Source organism: Spermophilus citellus, assembly GCF_964194105.1.
Source record: "Spermophilus citellus genome assembly, chromosome: 12".
In the NCBI taxonomy this organism is placed as follows: Eukaryota; Metazoa; Chordata; class Mammalia; order Rodentia; family Sciuridae; genus Spermophilus; species Spermophilus citellus.
In genome coordinates, this window is record NC_138198.1 from 82,785,358 (window position 1) to 82,812,207 (window position 26,850).

Below are 26,850 nucleotides of genomic sequence, written 5' to 3' on the forward strand. Positions count from 1 at the left end.
TGGTGTACAATGATGTTTATTATAGTGAGGCCGACTGGGGAAGAAGACAGGAAAAACTCCAAAGAGTTCATTGGTAAATAAGCCTCCTTTCCCATAACAGCAGCCCTCTTTTCCTGTGTTTGAGAGAAGATGGTTATATATTGAAGCTAAAATATTTTACAGGCAATAAAATCTAGATCTCTGTTCCTAAAGAATAAAAATAAATATAACAGTTCTCAGGAATAGTAAACATTTATATTACATATGTTTTGCCAAAATTTTTTGGTAAAAAGTAAATATAAAACCATAAAGGAATAATCATTAAAATCTTTGATTTTTAAAATATTTATTCAGGACGGCAGTCAGTCAAGATTAGGAGGAGAGACAGTAGACATGGACTGTACATTGGTCAGTGAAACTGTGCTTTTAAAAATGAAGAAGCAAGAACAAAAAGGAGAAAAAAGTTCAAGTAAGATTTTTTTTTTATTGTAATAAAATTTGGAATGAAGTTTAGTCGTATCATTGTACTGATTAGCACAGTGCCCTCTTTATCATAAACTAGGGTTTTTTCCTGCTCTTTTAATTTTATGTTTCTCTTTAGTAAAACTTAGTTTCAGTATTTTAGGGGGAAAAAAATCTTTAACTAAAATAATTTTATTTCAGAAAAAATTCAACTGCCAGTTTTGTACATGAAATTTAGTTGGAGCACAGCCTCATTTGTGTGTTGCTTGTGATTGCTTACTCTATTCAAGGAAAGAATTAAGTACTTGGTGCAGAGCCCATTTGGCTCCACAAGACTAAAATGTTCATTATTTGATCTTTTAAGAAAAGAAAATCTGATCATTAGATAGTTTTTCATAAAAAGTGCAAAGGGGATCCTAAGAGTACTGTGTTTTATGATTTTCTAAATCAATTTAATAAAAAAGGAAAAATCTAGTAAAACATTAGTGTAGAATCGCTAAATGGCAAGAGAAAGAGTATATATGCTGAGTTAATCTATCATATTAGCTTTTATAGACAACGGATTTAGTCGAATCAGGGTCTACCTACCTTTGTAGTAAGAAACTGTTAATCCTTCATCAAGAAGTTTGATTTTCCACAAGAGGAGAGAAAGAACAATGGAATGGTTCTAGTTAGCACTACTTTAGCATATGATGTGAGAATACATAAGACTGCTGACAGTTGTCATTTATCATCCTTATGTATTGAAGACAGTTAGAGCTTGACACCTGGGGATATAATACTAAAAGTGGAGGTATTTTTCAGTGATCACCTGTTAGACATTCAGGCAGGTGATACATTCCTTCTGCTGGACTTTCTGTAGTGTACCTTCTTAGAGCCTTTAAAAAAAAAAAGCTAGTCTTACTTAGCTTCTCTTAAATCGACTTTTTATTTGCTGCCCCAAATGCAGTGAGTGATATTTCAGTATTCCTTGCCTTGAATCTTTGTTCTTTATTTTTTTAAAACATAGAATTTATTGTTATTTTTTTAAATTTGAATTACATATGGAATCATCATCACTTTTTTTTTTTAATCTTCAGTCTTTAGATATGATTAAGCAGATGGCTTGTTGTAAGAATAGTATGTGAAATAGGAGACATTATTGAAACCCTATTTGGGTGGGGGGGGAATCTGCCCATAATGTGTAAAACCTTTTTAACACTTAGGATTGTTATTATTGAAATAACTTTTTAATAAAATTACTGCTAATATTTTAATTCAGAAAAATGTTTTCTATATCTCTATTCTGTGTTAGACTTACTAGGCGCTGCGATAGATCAGTAAAGTTATGCTTTCTTAAGTATTTTGCAGTCAGAAGTCAGACCAACAACAACAACAAAATAAGTCAGCAATTTAACATTGTGATTTACTAACAGCATATACAGAATGCTTTAGGGATGTGTATTATTATTATAGCACCTCACCCATGGAAGTAATATCTTAATTAACAGATACACCCCTTAGCATTAAAATAAATATTTAATCACTCAATAATAACAAGCAAAAATTCCATACCAGGAAGTATTTTAGGAACTGAAAATTAAAAAAAGAAAAAATACCTATCTCATGGAACTTATATTCTAATGGTAAAGAAACAAGCAGATATATAGTATGGTAGATGAAATACATGGTATTATAGATGATGGTAAGTCAAGGAAAAAAGGCAAGGTGAGAGTGATAGCAGAGTGTGATTTGGAGAGGTAGTAGAGTAATCTCATCTGACCAGTATTCTGTCAGTTTTGTTTTTGCTTTTGTTTTGTTTTGTTTGGGGGGTTTTGTTTTGGTACTAGGGATTGAGCATGGGCATTTTTTCACTGAGGCTCTAAGTTGCTAAGGGTGGCCTCAAACTTCAGATCTTCCTGCCTCAGTCTCTGAAGTTGCTGCAATCACAGGTGTGCATCACCATGCCTGATTTGTTTTGTCACATTTGTTAGCCAGCTAAATTTGTTTCTGGTTTTTCTTAAATTCTAATATATTTTAAAATGTAATTATGAGCAAGGTGCTGTGGTGCATACCTGTAATCCCAGCAGCTCCGAGATGCAGGGATAGGAGGATCCAGAGTTCAAAACAAGCCTCAGCAAAAGTGAGAAACTAAGCAACACAGTGAGACCCTGTCTCTAAATAAAATACAAAATAGGGCTAGGATGTGGCTTAGTGGTTAAGTGCCCCTGAGTTCAATACAGGGTACCTAAATAAATAAATAAAATGTAATTATGTAATGGGAAATGTAGTTAGAACTCGAAAGATGAACTTAGCACTTCTATATATCAAATTGGTCATTGGATTATTATTTGTATAAATTTAAACTATCAAGTGCTAATGGTGATATAAGAAAATACTGTTTTTCGTACTTCATTAGAAAAACAAGTAAGAATTTGATAGGTTTTAATGTCCACTGTTTATACAATTTTTGTTTAAACTTGGTGCTTTTTGTCATTTATTTTGTTGTATTTTTTATTCCTCATAGCTTCTTGGTAAGACTCCTTTTGGCTTATATGAATTGTACATGAACTGATACGGGGAAGAGGCTTTGATGTTTGTAAGCTGGTTATGTCAGTAACAAAAACTAGCATTTTCTTCACATGAGTAAAGGATATTAAAAACCATTGTAAATACTCAGTTAACTACCAGGACATGAGAGTTTATTTTTGCCTCATGCACCAAGTATAATTTAAGCCTCACCATAAGAATCATGATTTAAGAAGTACCTTTAAATATCTCAATGTATACATTATAGTTTGTTAATCACTTACAGTCACTGAGTTAACCCTTAATATCACTGCTTGTAACTGTTATTTTTAGGATCACATTTTTAACACATGTTCACAAACATCACTTATTTATGTCTGTTCACTTAAAGAACACTTCACAACTCTGCTTAGAACCTATATTTTAATAGTTATGTTTTAAAGAATTGTTTTTAAGCATGTCATTATATACATTACAGTTTTTAACCCATTTATATTCACTTTAAACAAAGTTTACAGGTAACATTCTTAGAACCATCTTATACACTTGAATCTATAAGTTCTTCATACATCTCTTCATAAAAAGAACACTCTTCAAAGTAAAGCCTGTAATCCACATGTAACAAGAGTCCCTAAAGACCTCATTACATTATTTTGTGGCAGTTATTATAGGTTTCTCCTTGGTCTACATGGAAAGCAGAAAGCTAGTTTTGTTCTAAGCCAGTGCCTTTTTTTTTTTTTTTTTTTTTTTTTTTTACATAGATGGAGAAAATAAAATGAACGATAGCTTGGAAGATATGTTTGATCAGACAACACATGAAGAATACAAATCTTGTTTGACAGATAATTTCTCCCAGATGGAAGATGAAGAGGAGGAATTGTCTGCTGCCACAAAGAAACCAAATAGTAAGGCTGTTTTCTCTTTAAATTATGGCTTCTCCGTTAAACTGAGTTCGGTAAGCAACTCATAAAGCTAATTAACCAAGGCTTGATAATGCATTATTGTCCATTTATTTAATTTTCTCAACCCTATATTACAAAGTCCTATTTGGTCTTCCTTCATAAGAAAGACCATTTTTTGAGATAATAGCTGAATACTTAATTAGGCATGCAAGTGAAAGTATCTAGAAGGCAGTTGGCATGTATTTAGAGTATGGACAAGAAATCCAGAATAAATAATTTGAGGGCAGAAGGTCATCAGCAAGTAGATGGTGTTTAAAGCCATGAAATACGAGTGAAATCACTTTGATATTAAAAAATAAATAGAAAAAAGAAACATTTAGGGTTCTGACCTCTACAACATGGCAACTTTAGTATCTCAGAGAAACAAAGAACCAACAAAGGAAAGTGAGAAAAAGCTTTAGATTGTGTGGTAAGAGGGAAAGACAGATGTACTGTTCTGGAAGCCAAGTGCACATGTTTCTGTATCTTCATGATACTTGTCCAAGTCCTCTCTCTTCTGAAATCCTTATTGAATCCAGCTGACTATTTGACATCTGATAAGCATCTTTAACTTAATATAGTCAAATTAGAAATCTTTATTTTTCTACCCGAATTTGATCTTCATTTGCTTCTCCAGATCTCATTAACCATAGTACCTCTCTACCTCATTGCTAAAGGTAGAAGTGGGGGCGTCTCATATTTAACCTCGCCTTGTGACTAGTCTAATACCATAGGTAGCAGTATTAGCTCTAAAATATATTTTATGTCACTTCATTTCTCTCCCCCTTGGCAGCAAACCACTGCTGTCTCACTTATTTTATTATAGACCTTCTAACTTGTCTTTTGTATCAGTTGTTTCTCCTCTACAGAATATCAAGAAGGATTTACTTTAAATGTAGACTGGATTATATTCTTTTTACTTTAAAATTCATCAGTGATTAGAAGATATTTGAATAGCCATTAAGCGCAGGAAGAGATGTTCAGCATTATCAGACATCAGGGAACGAATACCGCTTCACACCCACTGAGATTATTAAAAAGACTAGTAATACCTACTATTGGAAAGGTTGAGGAGCAGCTGAAACTTCCACATACAGAGGATAGAAATATAAAATTGTTAAGACTACTTTTGAAAATGGTTTGGAAAGCACTTTTTTTTAATAGCTTCATAGAGGTTTGTTCATTTTATATATCTATCCATCACCCAGCAATTTGAATCCTAGATGGATTACCCAAGAAAATATAAAATATACAAAATAATGTGTTTAAAATGTTTTTAACCATACTATTTAAAATAGCTCAAAACTGGAAACGACCCAATTATCAACACATGAATGGAATATTACTTATCTAGTAGGAAAGAAACTACTAGACTCAACAACATGGATGAATCTCCATTTTGTTGAGCTAAAAAAATACAAATGATAAACAAACATACCATATAATAATGTAGTTTTAAAACAAGCATAACTGAGTTATTTAATGAGAGAAAAATCACTGTGGGAAATTGAAACTCCTTCTCTTAGACTTTGAGGCCCATCGTGTTCTGATATCTGCCCACCTCTCCAGCCTCTTCTCTTCCAGTCCTTCCCTTTCTTCACTAAATCTCAACCATACTAGCCTTCTCATAGTACCTTAACATACCATACTTTTCCCTATTTCCAGACCATTACCTGTAACATCCCCACCCCCACCTCGTTTCATGGCTAACTTTTCATTTATCAGTTACTACCTCTGTGTTCTTTCTCAGATAAGCCTTAACTGTTCATTCACCTGCTTAATGTTAACTGTCCACTTTCTTAAGTTCTGTTTCTCTCACTGTAATGTAGACTCCATAAGGACAAGAGATGAGGTCTTTCTTGTTGTACCTTGTGTGTCCAGAACTTAACACAATGCTGAGTAAATTCTGATTCAGATTAGATAACAGTTGTACTAATTTGAGTCTAGACATCTTGAAATTCAGATCCCATGTTCTAAGTTCTAGTTCTTAAATTTTGTCCCCATTTTCTGATCAAATGCTCTGTTTTATAGTTATAACCTACTTTAAAGACACATTATGAAAAATAAACAGGACAAGTAAGTGAGATGTACTAAACAGGACAAGTAAGTGAGATGTACTAAAAGCAACCTTCTATTATTCTTTCTTGCCAGATGATAATAATGGATATCTGAGTAGTTCTTTTAAAATACTTTCTGAGATGTAGGTGTTTAGTAACTGAGATGTGGTTCAATCAGCACCATTTTCATTATGTGAATGAAAAAGAAAAAGTAGTGATAGAAAATTTAAATGAGTTGCCCAGGGGTCTAGAGTATGAAACTCAGTAAAAAGGGAAGCTTTGATACATGTCATATTTCTTTCTGAACAAGCTAATTATTTCTCATTAAATTCTACACTCTTTTTGTTACATGCTTGTTTTATTTATAGCACATGTTGATAAACAAGATAAAGTCAAGCAGAGAGCATTTGTGGAGCCATATTTTAAAGATGATCAGAGGTAAGTGAGTCTTTACTACTACAAGCAAGGAGATTAGAAGTACAACAGAGCTCTTTGTTGGAATATCTCTAAGTTCTTAAATTGTCATTTTAATTAAAATACAATCATTTACTTAATTATCATAACCAAAAAAGACACAAGAATAAAAATGACAAACTTTACAAATATAGGAATTTTTACTAGCACCACACTTTTTTTGTTTGTTTTTGGTACTGGGGATTGAACTTGGGAGCACTTGACCACTGAGCCATATTCCCAGACCTTTTTGTATTTTGTTTAGAGACAGTGTCTCACTGAGTTGCTTAGCACCTTGCTAAATTACTGAGGTTGGCTTTGAACTCGAAATCCTCCTGCCTCCAGCTTCCCTAGGTGCTGGGATTACAGGTGTGCGCCACCCTGCCCTGCTATCACTCATTTTTTAAAAGAGGGTAGTTACAGTTTTTGTTTTGTTTTTGTTTTTGTTTTGCTGTGCAGTAACTTCATGTTTTATCCCTAGCAATGGACACTTTGAATGTTTACAGTCATGCTAGCACACATAATTGCTGCTATGAATAGCTTTGCACTCCCCCTTTTTGTATTTTTGCTTATGTATCTTTGGGATAGATATCTGAAAGTAGAACTGCAGAATAATGATTGTCATTTTAGAGGTGCACTAATTTTAAAAAAATGTATTTTTGTTTATTCTGAAGCTACTAAATAGCCAGATACATAAGATATACATAAAGAAAAGATGATAAAGGTATCAATTTAACTTGGTTACTTTCCCCACTGAGAATTCTAGCAAACCTGGGAAAATGCATTGTGATGTGTCAGGGACAAAAAACTTAGTAGCCTTCTAAATGATGCTTTATGTAAGGTCTTGTTCCTGATGGCAGTTTAATAGTGGATTCCCTAGTACATTGCAAATACTTCAAAAATAGAATAGCTAATATTCAAAGGAAAGGATAGACCCAAGATATGTTCTGTATAAGTTTACAATTTCTTGAAACTCTTTGAAAATATATATATATTTGTAGCAATATTTTTTAATCATCCTTTCTTGATCTTTCTTTTTAAATTGTTGGATTGCTTCAGAGTTGAGAGTTCTTAGGTTAAAACACAGCAGGAAGCCAGGTGCATGTCACACCTCTGTCATCCCAGCTACTGGGGAGACTGAGACAGGAGGATTGCAAGTTCAAGATCATCCAGGGCAACTTACACACTCTAAAAATAAAATATAAAAAGAGCTGGTGTAGAACACCGCTGGGGTCAATCCTTAGTACTGCCAAACAAAAACAAAAAGGACCTGTAACTTCATTTACTTATAAAAACAGCAGCTAAAATTTAATATATGTGCAGTTACCAACTCTTCATTTACTGTCTTTTAAGTGTTAATTTTTCTGCATACCTATACCTATACCTATACCTCACTGGCTTGGACCCTTCCTAAATTTTTAGTGGTTCACAATAGGATCCTGGCCATTAAAGAGAAGTACAAATCTTAATTGTGCCCAATATTTTGAAGAACTCAGGATAAGTAGAGGCAGCAAAAGGTTATATTTCTTTTGTACACAATTGCAAATGGCATACAAATGGATAAATCTGTTCTTCAGGGAGGAATAGGTTAGTCCTGAAATTTGAGTTTAACAATATAGTTATTAGCTTTTTAATTAGTTATATTTTACCTTCTAGCTTTAGCTTACTATTTTCCATCAGAGACAAATAAGAAGTAATAGTTCTCCTTCACTTACAAAGAAATATCCACAAATGGACTTGACATATAATAGGCATATATGTCATTGTTTTTCTAATATACTGAATGGGCATCTCAAATATAATGAATTAGTGTTTGGGGATTATTTCTCCTCTGTGCTTAAACCTTTGTTAATTTAAATCTTAAGCCAAAAATTTTTGCAGTAGCAAATGAGTTAATATTAAATTCAGTTTATTTTGTTCCCCCAGAGAGACTAGCTTACAAAATTTCCCTCATATTGAGGTAGTTCGGAAGAAAGAAGAGAGAAGAAAGTTGCTTGGACACACATGTAAAGAATGTGAAATTGTAAGTACTAATGTAGCCACTCTTTTATAGGTTATAAATGCATGATTTAAAAATCACAGATACAAATTATATTTATATCCAGAAACCATGTTTGAGCCAGGAATAATAGAAGAAATAAATATATATGTGTGTGTGTGTGTGTGTGTGTGTGTGTGTGTGTGTGTGTGTGTGTGAGCTATGACCTGAAAGAATGAATGAAAATGAAAGCCCTCAATTTCTCTTAAACAAATCCGAGGCCTAAGCCTTAGTTCTTATGACCAGTTTAAGACATTGGTACCATTTTTTTTTCTCTATTTATTTTGAAAGGCTCATATACGTGTACTATTCAGGGAAATTTTTGATATTTCAATAGGAAATTTTTACTATAACATTATTCCTTTTGCCAGCACTTGCAGAAGATTAGTTAGTTATACTTACCAGTATAAGCTTTTTTCGCTGTACAAAATGTGATGAATAAACTTTGCTTCATTCTTAGAAGGATGTTTAAGTAGTTAGTGTTAATTAAATAATAGTCCCAAGCAGGTTGTAGTTTTATTAAAATATACTGTTTTCTATTTCTTTTCTCACTATGTAGTAGCTGTCATATGGCTGCCCCCAGCAATTTACTTCCCCATTTAAATTTCCTTTTTAACAGCTATAGACTATGTGTCAGCTCTTCATCACTGAGACAAATTGCCTGAGGTAAACAACTTAGGAGGAGAAAAGATTTATTTTGGCTCACAGTTTTAATCCATGGTTACTTGGACCTTTTGTTTTGAGCTATAACAAGGCAGGAAGCAAAGAGAGAGGGGAAAGGACTAGGGGCCTGTTACATCCTTAAAGAGCATGCATCCCCAGTGACCTTCATCCTCCAGCTAGCTCCTACCTTCCTAAAAGTTCCACCACCTCCTAGTATCAATGTCATTTGGGGACCAAGCTTTCACATGAGCTTTTGGGGGACATTTAAGATCCAAACCACAGCCAGGAGCTGTACCACACACCTTTTAGTACCAATCAAGAGGATCACTTGAATTTAGGAGTTTGTGATCCGCTCCCTCAACTTAGTAGACCCTATCTCAAAAAATAAAAAACGTGATCCAAACCAAAACAAGCTAAAAAATTTGGTGAGCAAGCACATTAAAATTACATGTGAAAGTATAAATATATATACAGGTAAGCACTTGATGAAAATATGCACTCATAGTGGGAATACTATAGTTTTATTTTGTTTTTGTTTTTCTTTTTTTTAACATATTTAGTTGTTGATGAACCTTTGTTTAATTTAGCTGGGAAACAAACCTAGTGCCTCACCCATGCCAGGCAAGTGCTGTTCCACTGAGCCACAACCCCAACCCTATAGTTTTGACACAAAAATTTTATTTATCCATGTTTGCATGAAGTTCAAATTCTTTATGATCATAGTTCAAAATAGTGAAATCACTATTGAAAAGCAGTTTGGAAATGTAAGCAAAACCACCTATATCATGAGTTTTCATAACACAATTTTAATTCATAATTTAACTAAAGAGCATGTTCTCCCTAAGTAAATCGCCCAACTTTTAGTTATGAGCATAATTCTTTATGACCTAGAACTAATCCTACTAATTAGAAAACATACATGATCTAAAACTAATCATACTAATTAGAAATCATTGCTAGAAACAGTGTCAATTTGCTTCTGATAGTCATTTTCTATGCTGTTGTCCAGTCTCTGAAAACCATTGTTTCATACATTTTATATAATTTTTTTAAGTTAAGATATGAGGGTGAATCATTTCATTATTCCATCATGACCAGAAGTGACACATCCTGTCTCGTGTACTTAAAATACTATCCATATACTTATAGTTACTAAATTTATCCCATTGCCTATTCCACGTAGAATATGTAATATACATGCAGTTCTCAAACGTCACCACTGAGTCTCCTTCCATTGATTCTACTTTGAAAATATATCCCATGTTCATGCTCTCATTAGCTCTACAGCCAATGTCCTGGACCAACTACTCTCCTCTATTTATTTATTGTTTTAATAAGATTTGCTTTTTAGAGCAGTTTTAGAGTCATAACAGAAATGAGCACAAAGTACAGAGTTCCCATATACACCATCTCCATTTTTTTCAGAAGTCTAATCTCTTTACAACATTCTTCAAACACAACAGCAAATGGTCTTTTCTCCCCTAGTGATTATTTTAGAATAAAAGTTAATTCATGTAACCCCTCTGCCCAAAACCCTTCAGTGTCTTCTCAGCTCACTGAGAAATAGAATCTGAAGTCCTTATCAAGGGACAGCAAACTAACATGCCATCTCCTCTCTCTGGATTCTACTACTTTCTTGGGATTGCTGTGTTACAGCTGCACAAGCGTACTGTTGTTTCTCAGATACTTTCTGGTTTCATGGTGAGCCACAATCCCAACCCTATAGTTTTGACATACAAATTTTATCCATGTTTGCGTGAAGTTCAAATTCTTTATGATCATAGTTCAAGATAGTGAAATCACTATTTTGAATAAGCTTTAATTATGTAAGGTCATCTCATCCCAAAGCCTAGACTCAGGTAATAAAAGCTGTACAGCAATGAGAATGATGAAAAACATGCTCAAAAAAGTGTTCCATGGCTGGGGCTATAGCTCAGTGGCAGAGTGCTTGCCTTGCATGTGTGAGACACTGGGTTCAATCCTCAGCACCACATAAAAATAAACAAATAAGGTATGCTGTCCAACTAAAAATAAATAAATAATTTTTTTAAAAAAAGTGTTACAGAGACTCTTAAAGCCTTTAATTTGTGTAAAATTAAAATGTGTTAAAAAAAAAAAGAACTTTCAACTTAACTTCTACCCCTTAGTCTATCACTTTCAGTAGATACCTTTGGTAAATTATCACGTAGATTTTCATCTCCTCAAGTATTTGACTAGAGTGTATGACTACCACCTGTGTTTTGTTAAGCTGTAAACTACTGCTTTGTTTTCTTGAGGTCTAGAGCTTGAAGACCTGTATAGTTTAACATACAAGTTTTATCCAGGTCTGTGTGAAGTTCAAATTCTTTATGATCATAGTTGCAAAAAATAGTGTGCCTTTGATCCTAATTGAAAATACAATATAAAGGGGGAATTCATGAATCCTTTAAGTGTCAATTAAGTGTCAATTAGCATTTAAGTGTCAATCTTTATTTTAAAAAACTCTAGAGATGCTCTGAGCAGCCATTGAAGGGGAAGGAACTGCTCGTGTGTGTATATATGTGTGTGTGTGCATACATGCGTGTGTAAACGCACATAAGTATGTGGACAAGGAGGTGAGGGCAGCCGAGTTAGAATTCCAACTCCTTGGACTCCATTTGCTATTCTTTTCTTTCTCCCCCACATCTGTCTGGTGGTAGTGGGCGTTTAAATTTGCATTTCTTTTCATTTATTTTCAAATCTTTTTAAATTTTAGGGTGGGGGGTAGTGGGAAAAGCAGGAAAGGGGAAAGGAGGAGCAGAAGAGCAGGAGGAGGACATGGAGATGAAGAAGAGGATTAACATGGAGTTAAGGAACCGAGCCCCAGAGGAGGTGACAGAGTTAGTTCTTGATAATTGCCTGTGTGTCAATGGGGAAATGGAAGACCTGAATGACACTTTTAAAGAACTAGAGTTTCTGAGTATGGCTGTTGTGGAATTAAGTTTATTGGCCCAACTTCCCAGCTTAAACAAACTTCAAAAGTTGGAACTTAGTGACAATATAATTTTTGGAGGCTTGAAAGTTCTGGCAGAAAAATGTCCAAATATTACCTACCTCAATCTGAGTGGAAACAAAATCAAAGATCTCAGTATGGTAGAAGCTCTGCAAAATCTTAAAAATTTGAAAAGTCTTGACTTGTTTAACTGTGAGATCACAAATCTGGAAGGTTACAGAAAAAGTATTTTTGAATTGCTGCAACAAATCACATTCTTAGATGGATTTAATCAGGAGGGTAATGAAGCACCTGACTCTGAAGAGGAGGAGGAGGAGAATGGAGATGAGGAGGAACATGAAGCTGGTCCACCTGAAGGATATGAGGAAGGGGAGGATAAAGATGATGAAGCAGGATCAGAATTGGGAGAAGAAGAAGAAGAAGCGGGCTTTTCTTACTTGACAGAGAAGAAATTCAGGATGAAAAAGATGATTATGTGGAAGAAAGGGAAGAGGAGGAGGAAAAGGAAGAAGAAAGTCTCCAGGGGGGGAGAAGAGGAAACGAGATGCTGAAGATGATGGAGAGGAAGAAGATAACTAGGTCATTCTAGACCAGATTCCTCAGCATTTCTGGGTTTGCAGTAGAGTGATCACATCTTTGTTTTTTCATGTACTAAAGAAGACACTGTGTAACATCTTATAAGTGTGGTTTTACTATTTTTGCCGTATCATTCCAGTTAAGATTTACTAGTCTGTTAATGATCATGTTGTATGTAGAGAAAAATTTTCATTGACACTCCCCCCATTAAGACATTCTCTAGCAATTATATTTAGAAGCTTAATTTTTCTAGTTCAGGTTCATTGTATTAGTGATTTTTAGTCTGAAAACATGATTGCTTTTACAAGTGAAGTTTGGTGCATTTCATTCATAAGATTTTAAAGTTATTTATAAATTAACTGAAATTACAATCATCTGTAATATGAAATGACAGTGTCTTGAATAAGTTTTTTTTTTTTTTTTAAGAGATGATCCAGGGATCTTTATTTTGAAGGCATTGACTTTTTTTTTAAATAGCTAAGGATATTTGGGTTTGCTTTTTTTGTCACATGAATTAAGTTGGAAAGTAGAAGCAGAATAATAAAGGTTCTATTCAGCAAGATAGTTTATGGATTTGGGGGAGGTTCTAGTCAGTAATATAATTCATGGATTTTGTGATGATTAATAGGATTTTATTTTTGAAGGAAAAATTGCCTATACTAAGTGAGACACACAGCTGAGCCCTTTCTGTAGGCTGCAGATCATGACATGCCTGCCAGTGGTTGTTTATTTTCTTTTGTTTTAGGTGTGCTTTTTTTTTCTCCTCTCATCAATTTATTTATGATCACCTTCCCTTCTTGTTGACTCCCCTCTCTCTATCCCAAAAGAAAGCTGGGAACTTCTGGATACCCAGAAAACCTTTAGTTTTATACCTCAACCACCTTTTCAGATCTCACTGGGTTTTAAACAGAGTAGAAGAAACTGAGAATTTTCTTAGATACAAATAATATTATTGATTCAATTTTAGGCAGCAAGCTCTGCTTAACAAGCTCTTGACTGACAACACGTAAGACCATATAAGTAGGATGAAGAAAGTAAAGAAGCAGGGGAGGGTTTTTGAATTAGCATCAGTGTCATTGCCTGTTGATAATTAATTAGACATTTAAGTTAATTTTTAAGTTTGCATCCCAAATTATTTGGGTACCAACCCTGTGCAGTATTTATAATTTTTCTGAGTAGAACCTTTAGTTGTTCCTATAGTTTTAAAACATTACCAGATGTAGCATTTAATTGGAATATTATAGGCAGTTGGAAAAATATTTGGGATTAAATATTAAAATTAAGACTTATTTTCAAGTGACTGTCCATTAAAATAGAAGAATATTTGGAATAAGTACGAGTGTGTGCTTACTTACGTGGTTACTAAATAAAATATAATGAATAGACAAGTACATCTCTGTTTTTGTCATGGAGGCTCCATTTTCAAGGTTATTTCTTTGTTTAGCTTGACTATCTAAAAATTTTTTCTTTGTTTTGAATATTTGTAATGCAGGTTTTTAAAAGTGTCAGTAAACTAATTGAAGCTATTCATCTCTACTGGGACACATTTAAATTACTGAATGTAGTACTGCTGCTGCTTGTTTTTTTTTTTTTTTTTTTTTTTTTTGTCTTTTTTTTTTTTAGTTTAAAATGTATGACTTGGCATTTTAAAGGTTATTTGTGGAGAAACTAAAAAGTTGCACAACTGACTGAAATAAAACACTGGGAATAAATTTAGTAGGGGGATCAGAAAGTACAAAAGATTAACATTTTTCTCCTAATTGTTAACAATTGATATGCCCTGCTTTAGTCTCTAAGAATTCTTATTACAATACTATGCCAGATTATAAAATCCTTATTTTTAAAATGAAATCTATGTATTGACTTTCTTATCAATCAGCTTATTATCCAATCAAAATTAGAGTTCTTTGGTTTGAAAACAACACATAGTGAACCTCCAGATAACTTTTAAGAACTTATTTAGCTTTGTGGGTGGTATTTTCATGCAAATAAGTAAGGGGGGTTATATTTTGTAGAAGTTTGGGGTCCTATTTTAATGCTCTTTGAATTCTAGTATGTATATAGTGTGTTAAGTTCTTTAAGAATCTCTCCTTAAACTTTGAGGTTAATACTTTTGTGCAACTGTGTTTTTTAATAAAGCCATGACAGTGTTAAAAACAAATCAAAAAGCAGTACTCATTCTTTGATTGTTCATTCTTTGATTGTTTCTGACTATTCCCTGTTTTTCCTGTGACTGCTGTAACTTAAAAGTTTTTTAAACAGAATTGCTTCACATAAATTGAAGATTTGTTATTTAAAAAAAACTCTATAGAGATAAAAATAAATTCCTTTTAAACACATGTTGTATCTACATAACAGTTGAGAAAACTGTAGACCTCTAATTTTTTACTGGTCTGGCAGAATGAAGAGTTTGTACACAAATTAACATGTTGTGAAGCACATGGTAAAGTTCAAATGGCTTTTTTTTTTTTTTTTTTTTTTTGCATTAAAGGAAAATACAGGGTAGGACACCTGTAAACAAGTCAATGTAGTACCTCAAGTCCATAAAAATTTTGAGAATGAGTTGGATTATTGAGCCAGATACATTTTTTTGTTTTTTATTGCAAGTTGTTATTGATGAAATAGGTAGTATATTAATTTATATTGTAATGCAAACTCCTTTTCTGACTTGTGAAGCGAACATTTTACAGACTGTTACCAGCACTGATTGCTGTAAATAATTAATACTACAAGTTTTAATTACTGATATTATTATCAGTGAGTATTAAGTTTCCTTAGAATACTTAATATTTCAAACAGTGACATGTTTGGCTTCTAGTTTATGATAAATTAGCATGACACTCTTTTTTTTTATTCCTAATTGAAAACACTTTCCAATTTTTGTTATTAGTATTATGCAGATATGCCAGCAGAAGAACGAGAGAAGAAGTTAGCTGCCTGCTCAAGACACCGATTTCGCTACATTCCACCCAACACACCAGAGAATTTCTGGGAAGTTGGTTTTCCTTCCACACAGACTTGTATGGAAAGAGGTAAGAGTATAGATTGTAAAACTTTTGGAATTAGTTGTTTTAATATTGTATATACCTAAGTCTGGACATAAACCTTTTTCTGCTGCAAATTAAGTACTAGTTCTGTAACATAATAATAAATTTGTAAAGATAAAAGACTTGCCTTCAACTCCTCTGATAGTTTAATTGAGATCAGACATAATTTATGATTACTTGAATGAGAGACTTTTTAATAAAAGAATCTGTTACAAAGTTTATATTTTGAAACCTCACTTAATCCAGAATGCCAGGTGTTTAAAAACTGTAACTGAGTTAAAAAAAAAAAAAAAAGATGTTTGTTAGATTATTGACATGCTGCTGGCTCCTTCAAATATGGCACTTACATTTAATTTAAGAATGTACACATCTTTAAAACTGCCAGTGAAAGATCATGAGTAATGATTGTTGTTGCTATCTTGTCAGCATTATCACTCACTAGAAGTGCAGTGTTTAAAAAATTCATGCCTGAACTTTCTTGGTTTATATTAATTTTCTCTCAAATTTAGTTGTAGTGCTCTGAAGTCCTCATGTTATACTGTCTCTGGGTTGGCATACTCCCATTTCTGTGCTCAGGCTGGTACTATCAATCTAATCATTCTCAGTACATAATTCTCAGTGCATAATGACCTTTCAGTCAACAATGGGTCACATATACAACAGTGGTTCCATAGGATTATATTGCCCAGCAATGATGTTCCCATCTTAGTTTGTGTTCATACACTCTGTGGAGTCCTCACAGTACAATTGTTTAATGACATATTTCTCAGAACATGCACCCATCATTAAACCACGCATGACTGTACTTGGGCAATATAATCATTCATAATCACTCATAATCATTGTTCCATTTTGGAACTTCATTGTGACCATTGTTTCAAATAAAATAAAATGATCTAGAGTCCTTGCCTTTAAAAGAGTCATTCAGTTAAGCAGCATCCATTGCACAAACCCATCATTGTGAAAATATTCTAGGGGAACTTATAAGAGCATCTAATAGCTAGTCTTTGTGGTAGGACCTCTTTAATTCAAGATTTTACTCCCTGTGTTTACTGCATGCTTAGGTACTTTTTTGTCTGTATAAATCTGATTTGTACAGACATTTAATCATATATTCTTTTAATAAAAGAATGCACTTTTATGCCTTATGAAACTTTTTAGTTCACAATCATTCTAAAACATAAGGGATGGATAAATGTTCATGTTAAATTTGTGCAGTTTGCTATGTTCCCAGTGCACCTCAATGAAGAAACTGTTTAGAAAAAAAGCCAATAGGACAGAATATATTAGCTAAGCAGGGATTAATCTGAACTCTTAGTATATTTTGCTGTTTTCACCATGATCTGAAGACATCCTGGTTATAGGCCAAGTCTTGTGGTTTTATGAAAGTCTTATTATGAGTTTTATGAAAATTGTAATATGTTTTCTGAGATGCGACTGAAAATATAGTAAGTTCAGAGTATATATATAACTTGAAATTCAAATTTATGACATTTAGTAGCTCTCAGGTCTTACGCCTAGATTTAGATAAATATCTAAAAGTTTTACCCACAAGAAGATAGAGTAGCATTGAATAAGCATTAGATAATAAAGATTATCATCTAGAATTTCAGTTCAACCTTGCTATTTTATGCTAGCCTCAGTTAGGAGTTGTAGGTCTAGATGTATGACTAGCAAAATGGAAGAAACTTACTCACTTTTAGGAAGGTTTTTATATATTTTACTGTGAGATATCTGTTTTTCCAAAAGATGCAAAGTCTTGGGCAGCTATTAATCATATTTTCACTTTCCTCATTAACAAATTGGAATAAGTCTCCTTGATATAATCTCTCTCTGCCCGGTCGCTACATTGGATCATACAGTCAGGCTAGAACCTGTGTTTGTACCCCTGGTAAGGTCCAGAAGTGTGGCAGAGCACAGTCCATCCCTGAAAATTACATGAGTGGAAACACCGTGGGAGAATCTTAATGGTCTGAAGAGTATAAATGCATGTCATCTAACAAACAACTAATTCAAAAAAATCTTTTTAATAAGCACCTAGAATTTACCATAATAGAGTTCATGTTTTGTTCCCATTTACAACCTCTGGGAGGCAGAAAAGGAACATACCTAAGAACTTTGGTTCTGGAATTAGAGGTTGGGCAAGGTTCCAGCTCTTCCACTTCCTAGCTTTGATCAACTGATTCAACCTCCCTGGGTCTCCATTACCTCATGAGTAAAATAGATATAGTGGAAGCTGCTTCACAGGAGTGTGAGGGTTGTCTGAGTTAACATATCAAAGCTTTGATAAATGTTAACCGCTTTTACTGTTACTATAAATGAGCAGACTGGTGCTAAGTAATACAGTCATTGTGTTGCACAGCTAAAAAAAAAAATCACAAGAACCACACAAATTTAAAAGGCATTATATAAAGACAAATAGTTACTGGGTATGTACAGAAATAAATTTATGTTGCAAATATACTCTTCTAAATTTATAATTTGTTTTTAAGGTTACATTAAGGAAGATCTTGATCTTTGTCCTCGTCCAAAAAGACGGCAGCCTTACAACGCAATGTTTTCTCCAAAAGGCAAAGAGCAGAAGACATAGATTTTGAAGCGAAAACAGAAGGATAGAGAACAGTTTTTCCCCTATTAGTTATTTATAGTTAAGTTGTTATTAAACATTGATTTTTTGATCTTTTGTAAATTGATTTATAAATCATTTTTCTATTAAAAATGTTTCTAAATGTCATTACCTTATCATACAACTATTTAAAAGGTGGATGTGTTTATATTTCTTGCTTTTGCACCTTTAGAATAATAAGGTGCATTTTGCACTCTAACTTAAGAGTTGTTATTTACTTTATTTGGTAATTATAGTTTTGAAAATATGATTGTTGTCCATGATTTGTTCCTCACAGATGTTTTCTTTTTACTCCATCATCCTTATATTTACATTCAGCATGACTTCATGTTAATCATTGCAGATTTTCATTCTCTTAATCATTTGCTCTTTGGTAGTTCATACCAGTGACATTTTTTTAAAAGGCTAAATTTTAGTAACCCACTTAACTCTTTTTTTTTAAATTTTTTTTAGTTGTCAATGGACCTTTATATTTTTATGTATTGATACATACAATGCTAAGAATCAAACCCAGTGCCTCACACATGCTAGGCAAGCGCTCTGGCACTGAGCCACAATCCCAGCCCCCCATTTAACTCTTTAGCTTCTTTTGAATGGAAATGACATATTACTCTGTAATAAATTCTTTTCAGTGTATTTCACAGATACCAGAAAACTATAAATTAACATGATCCTTTAATCTGCTCATAATATTCTAGCCTTCACAAATTTTCTTTTAATCGTAGTTTGTTTTGTTTCTGGTGCATTTTTCAAGCTGATTTTATTGAGTTCTTCTCTGCCCATGTGTTCAGGTTCATTTATTTTATTTCTCTGGTTTGACTAATGTTATGAACTTTCCATTTGGCCTCAGAATAGATACCGATTTAGAAACTTTCTGATCCTCCCAGTGGTAGTAACTCAGTCATTAAGGTAACTGATCACATGTGGGTCACCTTTTCATGGGATTTTTTTAACCAGAGTCTGTTTTGCATGTTCCTTTAATCCATATGTTGGCAGTCTTATGTAAGCAGAAATAAGAAGAGACACTGAATGGAATGCTTCACTGAGCCTAAATAACCTTATAAACAGTCTTTACTTCTCAGGGTTCCTAAAAATCTCAGTGGCCAGAATTGTCACATGGTTACCTCTAATAACTGTAAAGTTAGAATTAGATCCTAATTGCCTAATTCCAGAGTCAGAGCTCACATCCCCAATAGCATAGTGCCCATGCCAGGAGTTGGAGAGATACCTAGATTTGAACAGGGCACCACAGAATGTAGGTTTCCACTGTATACCTACAGTAGATTTTGCTTTTTAGAAGGCAGCCTAAGCAGAGAGAGGAATAGATTGTTTGATTGTGACTTCAAACCTCTAACCCATTTGTAACTAGTATTTTTCATTTTATCCCATTTGTAACTAGTATTTTTCATTTTATCTTCAGTCACCCTGTGTGTTTGGAACTGAGTTCTCTCTTTTTATCTGCTGTTGACCACTTCTACCCTTAAATGGAGTAATGAAATAGGCTCTTTTTTTTTTTTTTAATTAAGTTTCAGAGATAAAAAACCCATGCTCTTACATGGGTTAGGCAACAAGTGGCAGTTTATAACATAGTGCACTCTCAAACTTTTCTTTTAAAAATAGTGTATATAAAGAGGCTTTGTACATTTTAAAGTATTTGTATATTCATTCAAATACATATTTTTGCTTATAATATATACTTATATATAATTTCAGGTTGTAAACTTTTTTAAAAAAATTATTTTTTAGTTTTAGTTGGACACAATACCTTTATTTCACTTATTTATTTTTATGTGGTGCTGAGGATCAAAACAGGGTCTTGCACGTGCGAGGAGAGCACTCTACCGCTGAGCCACAACCCCAGCCTAGGTTGTAAGCTTTTTGATGTTGAAAAGCTCTGATTTAAACTTCGGAGACATGCAGAACCTCTATATTAGCACTTAACACCTTTCCTGCCTTTGATTAACAGGTACTTATATTAAATCATTTGAAATCTAAGGTTGCCAAAGGAGATAGATTGAAGGTGTTCATCGCGGGTATCCAAAGATATGTAGAAGACATAATATGTTACCTTGAGAGAAAAGCCAAATGAAACACATACACACTCTAAAAACCTTTCATGCAGTGAAATATTTTCCCACAATCCCTCTGAAAAGTCTGCTGCTACTACACCCAGTATATTAGTAACTCAAAGTAAACTGCTTCTGAGGTGTGTATTTTAAGATGAAGGCAGGGTATTCTCAGATGCTCTAAAATAATAACTTTGAAAGACGACAAAATTGAAGGTTGTCTTTAAGTCACAATTTTGTTCCAAAAAAAGAAGTGTTACTTAAATAGCACAAACTCATTTATTTACCAACATTAATGAAACACTCTAAGGGTCTTACTCCATTGTCTCTGGCACATTAACATAATAAGCATGAATTTAATTTTGAAAATTTTCATTCAAAAATAAACATTTGAATTGCGTCTCAAATTCTACCATTAATTTGTCCATTTTCAACATATGTAGCAGTTTCAGAGACATCTCAGAGTCTTTCTCTTGAACTTGATGATGTTAGAATGTTTGGGTAGTAAATTTACACTTCGGGTTCTCTAGCACACAGTCAAGCAAAGAGTTCATGAATTATTTGTCTGCTTTCACACCAGCAGAGGCCAGAAGAGAGCTACTTTTGGAGAAATAATCAGTGGGAAACTAGAGGATGAGCAATCATAAAAGAAAATTTATAGGGTAAATAGAATATGAGTTGGATATCTTCAGTTCAATAAAGAAAGCTCATTGGGCCAAAAAGATTTTCAGCATAGCTTTTATTGGAATAAAGCAAATGGCAAAAGCAAGAGTTCATGGTCTTGAGCAGAAAATAAAAATCAATAAACATTGTATATCCACCTTATGCTGGGCATTTAGGAATACAGGGAGACTGGTGAGATCCTATTACCCAGTGGGAGAGCAGATGTCACATATAAAAATGCCTAAGAGGTCAAAGAAGCTTAAGCTGAGTGCCAATGAAATCTTAAAGATGATTAGAACCCAAACAGCATTTGGATAAGTTAACCTAAAGAAGTGGGGGGTGAGGGGGGGACAATATAAATCAGGAAATTAAACCAAGTTTGGAAATGCTACAATGCTGTCAGAAGGAGCCTTAGTGATAATTTAACTTAGCCTCTCAATTTATAATAAATAAATAGAAGGACAAAAATTTAGTGACTGCCGTGGTCTCAAAGGGCTGGAGTTAGAATCTATATTCAATATAGTAAAAATTACCTGGGTGCTTGATAGGTAAAGATTCTCAGTCTCCTTTGGGATTTTTGATCCAGGTGTAATCCAGAGTTTTTGTATTTTTAACAAGTTCCCAAGTTATTAGTGTGAAGCAAATTAAATATTTCTATAACTACAGGGAAAACTAGCAATCATTAAAAGCTTCAAGCATCCTCTGACAGAAAAATTTTTAAGCTAGGTAATAATGAATTAGTTTAGATAGAATCATCAGAGAGATATATAAAATGTGTTTGGCAGGTGGAGCAAGGAGGATGGGTATGCAAGAGAAAAATTTAGTAATCTATTGTATTCCAAGTACAGAAAGCACCAGAGCCAAGATGGTGTCTAAAGTGAAGTTAAAGGGGGAGGGGGGAGCAATAGTAAAGGATTTAATAGCAATTACTTAGTGATTATGTATTTACCCAACATGTTATTCTCTTCGTTCAAGTGTTTCTATTATCCACTTAAAGATTTGCTTTTTCTTAAACCTGTTTATTTTCCTTCTAACCATTTGTTCACTCATATATCTGGACCTTTTTCACTGTCAATATTTCTCCAAATATTGACAGAACAAATAAAAGATGAAATTTAGGCCATCAATGTATCTTGATAAGATACTTGATAGAAAAAAAGTGGAAAATGGACTTAGAATTTGAGGGAGATGTATTTCCACTGATCCAGGCAAGTGTTTTCATAACCTAAATCAATAATTCTTGAAATAAAAAGGTAGGTAAGCTAGGGAAAGCCTCTGAATTTAAGTCAGGGGATATTCAGGTGTCCCATAGGATAGATTCGGTTGTTGCAAATGAATATTCCATCAAGAACAACTAGCAAATACAGATAAATTACAAAAATCATCTCTTTAAATGCACTAGAGAGCTGCCAAGCAACAATGGCTTGCAGTCCTAAGTTTAGGGAGAGAAAAGAAGCTTCCAAGAGGTGAGCTGAATTTTGTTTTTCCTTGGGGACCAGATGCTGAGAACTGAGGTTGGCCACTAGGAGACAGAGGACCCAAAAGAACTGGTCAACTCATGCTTGAGTGACAAAACTAGAGACCTACGAAGCCTTATTCACAATTTTCCCCTCAAAATGTTTGTCGGATTTTGAAGTTATACAGGAAAGGAGGCTAAGAAACCTTGATAAAAAATACTTTTTAAAAAGTAAATGGGGGCTGGGGTTGTAGCTCAGTGCTAGAGGCTTGCCTAACACTTGTGAGACACTGGATTTGATCCTCAGCACCACATAAAAAATAAGTAAATAAAGGTGTAGTGAAAAAAAATGAGTAAATGGTAAGTTTTATGTTCATTTTTATCGCAATAAAGAAAATTCTCCAAAAATTGCTTTCACTGTGCTGAGGAGACCAATAATAAAGTTCAGGACTTACCATGGGGAGATGCGCTGGGAAACACACCAGACTTGTTGAAAGATATACAGGGCTATGACTCAGCAACGGGGCTAAACAGACAGACTATACCTTACCAACACTGCAACCCAGCCTCTGCCCATAACTGGATTAAAACAATCAGCCCCCTCTGCTTAGCAGAAGAAAGTGAGTCATCTCTGGAGGAATATAAACCTGTCTGAAACCTCACCATGTCCAGCATTTGATAAAAAAAAGTGTTAGATGCACCAGAAGATAATCATGTAACCAGCAATTGGGGGGCAGATCAGATAGCAGGTTGTACACGTGATCTAGACATTGGAGTTAGCAGAGAAGAACTTTAACTGATTAATATACTCAAGAAAATAAAAATATAAGGATAGACTTTAAAATGGAGAATTGCACTAGAGAATTGAAATCTTTTTAAAATTAAAAGGAAATGCTATCCTGCAACCTGTACATGTGGAAAAATGAGAATTCATACCCCATTTAAATCAAATGTATGATATGTCAAGATCATTGTATTGTCATGAGCAACTAATAAAAAAAATAAATAAATAAAAAGGAAATGCTAGAAGTGAAACAGAATCCAAACATAGGTTCTCAATTGATAAACTTTAACAGTTGATTACATACAATAGAAGATAGGTAAGCTGGAATGCAACTAAAGAGATTGAAAAAGAGAAATGAGCATAGGAAATACATGGAACACCCTGGAAACTTCTAATATGAATAATGGGAGGGAGAGGATGGGCAGAAGCAATAGTGAAAACAGTGTTGAGACTTGAAACAACAAAAGACTTCAACCCACAAATTCAAGAATTTCTTCAAAACCCCAGCAGCAGAAATGCAAACAGACCATTCCATGCTGATCATAAAGAGCAAATCTTAAAAACAGCCAGAAGAGGGGGAAAAAATGCATTACCTTCAAATAATTAACCAGATGGCCGATTTCTTAAACTGAAACCCAGGTGACGATGGAATGACATCTTTAAATTGCTGAAAGAAAATAACTGACATCCTACAATTTTATACTCTAGGTAGCTTTCAAAATTTTAATAAAGACATGTTCAAAGAAAAGCTGAGACAATTCATCACCAGCAGTCTTGCCCTAAAATACTATCCTAAATTTTTAAGATTAAAGGAAAATGGTTCCAAACAAAAACATGGAATTTTAAGGAAAAATAAATGAAGAACAATGGAAATGTATTTTAAATGTACATATTATCAGATATTTTACTAATAGATTTTATAAGAAGTTAGCATTAAGCTCAAGAAAAATCACAGATAACAAGCTTTATAAAAATGTCCAGCTGATCATGCATTTGCTTGACAGATTCATAGTATCAAAGATTCAAAATTTGCCAGGTGCTATGGCACACACCTATAATCCCAGCGGCTGGGGAAGCTGAGGCAGAAAGATACTAAGTTCAAACCTAGCCTCAGCAACTTAGCTAGGCTCTAAGCAATTTATATCCTGTCTCAAAAAAACAAAGGGCTGGGGATGTGACTCAGTAGTTAAGCACCCCTGGAGCAATCCCCACTACCAAAAAAAAAAAATTCAAAATTTTTGCCAGAAATAACCTAGTTCTGTTTCTCTCTCTCTTTTTTTTTTTTTAAGTTTGAAGCTGGAGGTTTAGTTTAACAGGTAAATTTGAAATTTGGAATTACAAATGACAGCCACAGTGTTATGACAAGTTTAGTAATAAAATTATTTCAATATTCTGGTAATTCAACATCAAGATTAAGTTGAGTCACAAAAGTAAACTGTTGCCAGTGGGAAATATTCTTAACATCTATCTTGCATCTTGCATTGTAAAACAATCTATTAATCTACTCCAAAAGAGAAACAAATTGAGTCATTTGCAATTTCTGACATCATGTAAGTAGCCAAAATTTTTCAAGAACTATGCATTAATATCCATTGGAATTACACTGAAGGTAGCAAATGCAATGAAGCCTTGCTTGCTGTTTCAGTATATAGTATACTTGTTACATACTGTGTCAGTTGTGCCCTATTCTGCCGCAGTCTGACTGGGCACAAAATCAGGAGCCACTCAAACAGGAACAAACTTTATTTTGAAACTCCCGCCAAAGCCCTGTATGCTACCGGGAAATATGCCGACCCACACATGCGGCGTTCCCCCGGGCCACACTTCAACAGGAAATCCCTCCTCCGGAATTCCCTCCTACCGCACTTCCCCAACCAATGGGAACTCTCCAGAAGTCCCGTAGCGGCTGAGGCGGACAGCAGGGGTCTAATATCCATTTGAATGCAGCTCTTAACATAATCATATCATCTCAATGGCTTGCTGGCGTCACCTTTCAACCAAAAATGCCATGCATCATTACTACTTGGCTATGGCTCTTAGCATCTCCCCACTTCTGTTTAATTAAGCAACAAGCAATGTGGCTTAGGGACCATGCCTGTTAGGTTGTCCAATTCAACATATGTTTCTTACCCGTCATCGGATGAGCTGACCTCTAGGCATCAGCCTCCTGTCTTAGGTTGATACCACTGCAATTGGATCATACCCGTCACTGACTACCGGTCCAGCATACAGCCATACTTGTGGATAGGCCTGTGCACCAGTGGGGGGATGCGGTTCTTTGCCTCACCTCTGTTGGCCCCCAAATTTTAGACCATCACTAGCAGAAAGGAGGAGGATACAGAAATGCCTCGACACCAAGCCAATTGACGGCTCCTTTGGAAAAATTGTATCACCGGTGACACCATCAGCAAAGATACGCCAGCACTACCACAATTCGATGCACGAACAGATAGTTCACAATGCATACAAGTGATTCATAGTCCAGGCAAGTTTTGCAAGTAGTTCAAAGAATCTATCAATATGTCCATTTCCTCCCAAAGTAAATCGACTCCTTGATTGAGCATTAATTGTTGAGTTATTATTCACTGATGCATCAGTTTATACAGTTTGTTGTGATAACTATCAAAGAAGCTGTAGTTTGGTTTCATCTTTGTCTTCACCGGCACTGGGATGAAGATAGGAATTCTGACAATGATGCTAAAAAAATTATGTAACATTTCAACAGGTACTAAGAAAACAATTTTCTGAACAATTTACATTATCCTGAACAGAATTATTAAATATAATGAAAAGGAAAGGTGAAAGTAAACAAGCAGATCTGTTAACCTGCTTATTTGTTCACATATTAAAACAATCCTCAACAGCTGTTTACCCAATTTGAATTAAACCATTAAAATCACATGAATAATAAAAAAAATTCAGATCCATTTATTCATGAGCGCTCCTCATATATGATATATGGACATACGCACATACAGACATACAACACAAAACACAAGTGTGCACACATAACATACAACACATAAGACAATAGTAAAGGCCTTGTAGCTTTACATAGGTGAAATCTCCATTGCAATGTTTAAAAACTCCACAGTCAAAAAATAAAACTGATCAGAAAAACATTAACCTAGTTCTGTATGAGCTCAAAAATAAAATAGAACTTTATGATGTGGGAAAATGCAATAATAAAATAGATATTGAAAAAAGCACCCTGGTTAATCACTGTCGCAGATGTAAGAATAGCCAAGCTGGAGCTCTGGATATCAGCTGTTATGGATTTGAGTCAAATCATCTTCTTTTTGGTCTGTAGAAATCACTTTGGATAGTCTCTCTGGAATCCAAATCGGCTGCTGTTCTCCCTGTGGAAACACACAAACAGAACCCCGACTCCAGACAATCACTGGGTCAGGACCTTTCCATTGTCCTGTTAGAATATCCTTCCAAAGTACCTTAGGCTTATGTACATTTTTTGGATACAAATGTCTTTCTGCAGCACTAAGCCTTGATGAATCCAAATTTAAAAAGTTTAGAGTAAAAAGGGTTATTTTAAGTTTATCTTT

The 26,850-nt window shown here is 34.2% G+C and overlaps 1 protein-coding gene and 1 pseudogene across 3 annotated transcripts in view; both read left to right on the top strand.

Annotated features, from left to right (window-relative positions):
- Positions 1-18,714, top strand: part of RBBP8 (RB binding protein 8, endonuclease) — a 76,176-nt gene extending 57,462 nt beyond the window's left edge. For both annotated transcript variants that reach the window (XM_081263287.1, XM_081263288.1), the window contains 6 exons: positions 334-448; positions 3,711-3,854; positions 6,316-6,385; positions 8,327-8,423; positions 15,539-15,680; positions 18,188-18,714. In XM_081263287.1, coding sequence (XP_081119413.1) covers positions 334-448; positions 3,711-3,854; positions 6,316-6,385; positions 8,327-8,423; positions 15,539-15,680; positions 18,188-18,285 — 666 coding nt within the window. In that variant the 3' untranslated portion in view covers positions 18,286-18,714. The remainder of the gene's footprint in view (positions 1-333; positions 449-3,710; positions 3,855-6,315; positions 6,386-8,326; positions 8,424-15,538; positions 15,681-18,187) is intronic.
- On the top strand, positions 11,843-12,651 carry LOC308632059 (acidic leucine-rich nuclear phosphoprotein 32 family member E-like; annotated as a pseudogene). The gene has a single exon. The product of its transcript is annotated as an acidic leucine-rich nuclear phosphoprotein 32 family member E-like (transcript).
- Positions 18,715-26,850: the final 8,136 nt, after the last annotated feature.